The following is a 5,580-nucleotide window of genomic DNA, read 5'->3' as shown; positions in this document are numbered from 1 at the left end:
TTGAGATGGAGCCTCACTCTGTCGCCCAGGCTGGAGTGCAATGGCAAGATATTGGCTCACTGCAACCTCTGCCTCCCGGTTCAAGTGATTCTCCCGCTTCAGCCTCCCAAGTAGCTGGGATTACAGGCACCCATCACCACTCCTGGCTAATTTTTGTATTTTTAGTAGAGACGGGGTTTCACCATGCTGGTCAGGCAAATCTCGAACTCCCGACCTCAGGTGATCTGCCCACCTCAGCCTCTCAAAGTGCTGGGATTACAGATGTGAGCCACCATGCCTGGCCCAGAGTTTTAATTTTTATTGTTGCATGAATCATTTTCATTTTTAATGTTACAAATAATATCTCATAAAAATTCTAAACCCATAGCAAGGAAAAAAAATGAAGGTTTATTTTTATCTCCCTCCATAGTTCACTCTGCCTCCCCAAAGGCTCTTGCAAACAATTTTAGGTGCACATTTGCATGCCTTTTCCACATACTTCTAATAAGCGTATGTGCGTGTGTGTGTGTGTGTGTGTGTGTGTGCACGCACGTATGTAATGGGGGAGATATAATGGTTAACAACATGACCTCTAGGGCCAGAGATGGCTTTACAAATGGTCTCCTTTGAATTTGAGTCTGTCTTAACATTCTCTCCCATCAGCCACGAGGCTATACGGGCGCTCAGCATCTTTTCCTTACCTTTCATACCAGTTTCTTGAACACAGTGAAGCTGTAGCAACAAGCCTGGTCTGGAAAGAAGTCTTGGCGAGAGAAGTCCTGGCAAGTCGGATGGTGGCAGGGAGGAGACCAAGAGGTGGCCGAAATCTCGATGGACAGATGCCATGGCCAGGGCTGGGCACAAGCAAATAAAGTCTGGCTTGGTTCTGGGCATCCTGGGCTGCTGGTGGTGTGCCCTTCACTAGGGGGACCACCTTTTGCTTTTAGTGATGACCAGGGGACATGTTGGTGCAGCCTGGCTAAGAGCTGCACAGACAATTGGGAGCGTGATGGGGTTGCTAGGCCGCAGAGAAAGAGCCTCAGGTAGCAGGTCGGGGCCGAGGGCAGTCGTCATAGCGATTAGAAACAGAGTCCGGGGAGACCACCTCGGTGGGAGGCAGTGGCCGAGGGAACGAGGGCAGGGGCTTTTTTTTTTTTTCAGATGGGGTTTCTCCATGTTCATCAGGCTGGTCTCGAACTCCTGACCTCAGGTGATCCACGTATCTTGGCCTCCCAAAGTGCTAGGATTACAGGTGTAATCGAGTCTCGCTCTGTCACCCAGGCTGGAGTCCAATGGTGCGATCTCAGCTCATTGCAACCTCTGCCTCCGGGGTTCAAGTGATTCTCCTACCTCAGCCTCCTGAGTAGCTGAGATTACAGGCACCCACCATCACACCCAGCTAAATTTTGTATTGTTAGTAGAGACGGGGTTTCATCAGGTTGGCCAGCCTGGTCTCAAACTCCTGACCTCAGGTGATCCACCCTCATCAGCCTCCCAAAGTGCCAGGATTACAGGCATGAGCCACCGCACCCAGCCACAAGGGCCTTTAGGAAGCAAACAGATGCTGTGGGGTGACAAGGAGGGAGCCAGGACGGGAGACCAAGAGAACGGGCATCTCATCCTGGCCACATAACCGTGGAGCCTGGGTGGCTCCCCTTGAAAATGGAGCAGCTGAAATAAAGCCTTCCCAGTCCATTCTAGGAGTCTATCATTCTGCATTTCACCTTTAAAATCCTTGGGAAACTGGGGAGACAGAAAGAGCTTAGCGAAGGAAGAAAAGGAACAGCCAAGAACAGCAGTCGCTGATTAGGTGGGTGGAACAGGCACTCGCAGGGGCTTTGGTGCCACCAGAGAAGGGTCTAAGAACTAAGTCACCATCCCTGGGTTTCAGTTGGCTTCACCAAGGGTGGAGGTAAACACCAAGACCCTCTGCACATGCAGCAGAATATTGGAAATAATTTATGTCCCCACTCATGTGCTATATTTCCCCCCATTCGCTTCCTTATGAAAATCTTAGCCTTGCCGGTAGTGGTGGTTCACGCCTATAATCCCAACAGTTTGGTTGGCTGAGGCAGGTGGATCACGAGGTCAGGAGTTCAAGACCAGCCTGACCAAGATGATGAACCCCCCGTCTCTAGTAAAATACAAAAATTAACCAGGAATGGTGGTGGGTGTCTGTAATCCCAGCTACTCAAGAGGCTGAGGCAGAGAACTGCTTGATCCCAGGAGGCAGAGGTTGCAGTGAGCCAAGATTTCGCCACTGCACTCCAGCCTGGGTGACAGAGCAAGATTCTGTCTCAAAAAAAAAAAAAAAAAAAAAAAATCTTAGCCTTTGTGAGGTTTAGGTGCAGGGTAGAAGTTTCCAGCAAGACTCATCCCTCCCTAATGCCCATTTCCCCCAGCCTAAGCTTACTGGGGAGAACAGAACAGAGAAGAGTGAGAAGGGCGGATCACAGCATCCCTCAGAGGAGCTTCCCCAGCACTGCTGGGAGGAGAGGGAGGCCTTCAAGTCTGGCAGAACCTCAGAGCAAGTAGCTGAGCTGTGCCCTGGAGGCTGACTGTTGGTCTGGGCTCCCAGCCTGGCAGACCCAGCCTGGCAGACCTGGCTCCTTTGCCCCAAACATAGCATGAGGGTAGCAGAGCAGCAGCTTGCAGGGACCCCCTGGGCTGGAACAAAAGACCCCCAGCAATAATCAGTGTGGACTAGTGACCAACAGGCAGAGGGCCTCTCCTGACAAGTGGACACCACGGAGGCTCACTGGTACCACCCTGAGCAAGTTCCTGAAATGGAATTTCCATCAACTTGGTGGATTAGGGGCTCAAAGTCAAAATGAGGACGATGAAGTGGAATATAAAGAAACGCAAAGGCTGGGTGCAGTGGCTCAAGCCTGTAATCTCAGCACTTTGGGAAGCCAAGGCAGGCAGATCATCTGAGGTCAGGAGTTCGAGACCAGCCTGGCCAAGATGGTGAAACCCTGTCTCTACTAAAAATGCAAAAATTAGCTGGGCATGGTGGCAGGCACCTGTAATCCCACCTACTCAAGAGGCCGAAGCAGGAGAATCACTTTCACTTGAACCCGGGAGGCAGAGGTTGCAGTGAGCTGAGATTGCACCATTGCACTCCAGCCTGGGTGAGAAGAGTGAAACTCCGTAAATAAATAAATAAAGGGTACTCTTGTAGATATCTGCTCTATCTCCCCAAATAAAGTGAAGTCCTTGACGTCTGGGATCATGTCTCCTTTTTTTGACACAGAGTCTATCTCTGTCACCCAGGCTGGAGGGCAGTGGCATGAACACACCTAATTGCAACCTCCAGATTCAAGTGATTCTCGTGCCTCATCCTCCCAAGAAACTGGGATTACAGGCTTGCGCCACCATACACAGCTAATTTTTTATATTTTTAGTGGAGATGGGGTTTCCCTATGTTGGCCAGGTTGGTCTTGAACTCCTGCCTCAAGTGACCTGCCTGCCTCAGCCTCTCAAAGTTCTGGGATTACAGGCGTGAGCCACCTGTAATGGGATGGGATCCTGTCTTTTAAATCTGTTATAATCCATATAATTCTCCAGTTCCCTGCCTGTAACTGAGTATCCCATCAATGTTGGTGCCCAGGTGGAACTCTGAGGGTTATGTGTGGGCAAGGAGAGGCTATGAAATATCAAAATGTGTAATGAACAAGTTACAAATGTGTAATGTTTATGGATCAATAAAAACACATTTTTTCAAGATGATTTTGTTCTCATCTTTTGAATAAAATGGAAAAGGCAGTAATTGTTCTTATCAAATCTTATTTTTGTTTGGGTGGCTTTGGGGAAATGATGGAGATTACAGGGAAGTTAAAATCTCCCCCACCTGCCACCCAAACCCTCCAGGCCACCCTTGACTTTCAAACAAGCCCAGCTGCCTCTGCGGCCCTGGGAGCCTCCAGAGGTAGAGCAATTCCCACTTATGGCCGCTAGGTGTCAGGTCAGCTCCAAAAGTCCTCGGGAGACTTGTGCTTTGCCTTCTAAACCTGGGACGTCTTTGCAATGCACTTTCTCTAACCTCCCAAACTTCTGCTCCAGAGGAATGCCAGCTTGGAATCTGCTTTTCGAAAGGCCCAGCAGCCCAACCCCTGGGCCGACCACTCCAAGCCTCCGTGTCATTGTGACCACCTTCCACCCTTGTGAGGAAGAAAATCAGGCACCCGGGAAGAGCTCCATGAATATTCATTCCCCTCCTCCAGGCAGCCCGCCATGGAGCTGGGCAGAGCTCAGAGGAGTCCTGCTCCACTAGGCCAAGACTGCACAAGCACTTGTCAGGTTGGCAGGTCAGGAGGCTGGCAGGCAGGAGGACCCCCGCAGCGGCTGCAGCGCTCCCATGGAGGATGATGTGGGGGTAGAGGGGCCTTGCGGGAGCAAGAGGGGCGTCAAGGTCAAAGACAGCTCAGTGGCACTGGCCCAACCTCCAAAGGCGGTCAGCCTGCAGCCCAGGGAGAGGGCACCCAATTCAGTGCGGCTTCATCACTCACGCCTTACATCCTGTTGGAAATAGATGCTCAGTGCTGCAAAGAAAAATCAGCACTGACACAAAGCGTCTTTCAGCAATGCAATTTTTACTTCCTGGACTGCAGGAAGGGTACCCTCACTAGCCATCGTGCCACAAGAGTACAATGAACAAAGGAAAACACACATTTATCTCTTAGGCATTTGGGGTCATCCTTACTGCTGTATCTGATCTCTGTTGGCTGGAGCCAGACCTCACAATCTAAACTAAAACCCCATTGGCTAACAACTTAAAACTTTTCTAATCAGGTAAAAGCCATGGAGAGCTGGGACATGCCTGTGAGCACGTCCAGCACAGATATCTTGGTTAAAGTACATTGAATGTACTACGTGCCTGTAAGCATGGCATGTCTAACAGCTACATAGGATAGGGCTTAACAAAGAGTTATTAGCACTCTTATGATTTATTCTTTAACAAGAAAGGAAACTTTAAAAAGGAACTTTTCTATTTCCCACACATCCTCATGGTGATTCTGCATGGTGAGCACTGTATAATCCCCATTTTGGAGGCCAGGCATGGTGGTTTACGCCTGTAATCCTAGCACTTTGGAAGGCCGAGGTGAGTAGATCATGAGGTCAAGAGATTGAGACCACCCTGGCCATCATGGTGAAACCCTGTCTCTACTAAAAATGCAAGAATTCTCTGGGTGTGGTGGCTCATGTCTGTAGTCCCAGCTACTCGGGAGGCTGAGGCAGGAGAATCGCTTGAACCTAGGAGGCAGAGGTTGCAGTGAGCCAGGATCATGCCACTGCACTCCAGCCTGGCCACAGAGCAAGACTTTGTCTCAAATAAAAAATAAAACCCATTTTGCAGCCAGGGAAAGGGGGGGGGGGCATGGAGAAGTTAAGCATCTTGCCCAGCCAGTAAGTAGCAATGCCAAGATCCAGGCCCTGGCAATATGGCTATGGCTTCCTGAGGGCTTAGCCATGTTGCCTCCCTGCCTCTCTGCCAAGCTGGACGGGCTAATGGAAGGGGGCAAAGGCTGAGATGATGCTCTGTTGTGCCAAATTCTAAGGGCAGGCTGATGCATTCTCCCCACTTCTGCATGGCTTGGAAGC

The 5,580-nt window shown here is 50.3% G+C and overlaps 1 protein-coding gene across 1 annotated transcript in view; it reads left to right on the top strand.

Annotated features, from left to right (window-relative positions):
- LRRC74A (leucine rich repeat containing 74A) overlaps positions 1–4,146 on the top strand; it is a 51,611-nt gene extending 47,465 nt beyond the window's left edge. Inside the window, exon 13 of the mRNA XM_037738578.1 lies at positions 4,042–4,146. Coding sequence (XP_037594506.1) covers positions 4,042–4,146 — 105 coding nt within the window. The remainder of the gene's footprint in view (positions 1–4,041) is intronic.
- The last annotated feature ends 1,434 nt before the right edge of the window (positions 4,147–5,580 follow it).

The sequence above is a fragment of the Cebus imitator genome, unplaced genomic scaffold (genome assembly GCF_001604975.1).
Source record: "Cebus imitator isolate Cc_AM_T3 unplaced genomic scaffold, Cebus_imitator-1.0 Scaffold54, whole genome shotgun sequence".
In the NCBI taxonomy this organism is placed as follows: Eukaryota; Metazoa; Chordata; class Mammalia; order Primates; family Cebidae; genus Cebus; species Cebus imitator.
Note: the sequence above shows the minus strand (reverse complement) of the source record. Positions and strands in the feature narration are given on the sequence as shown.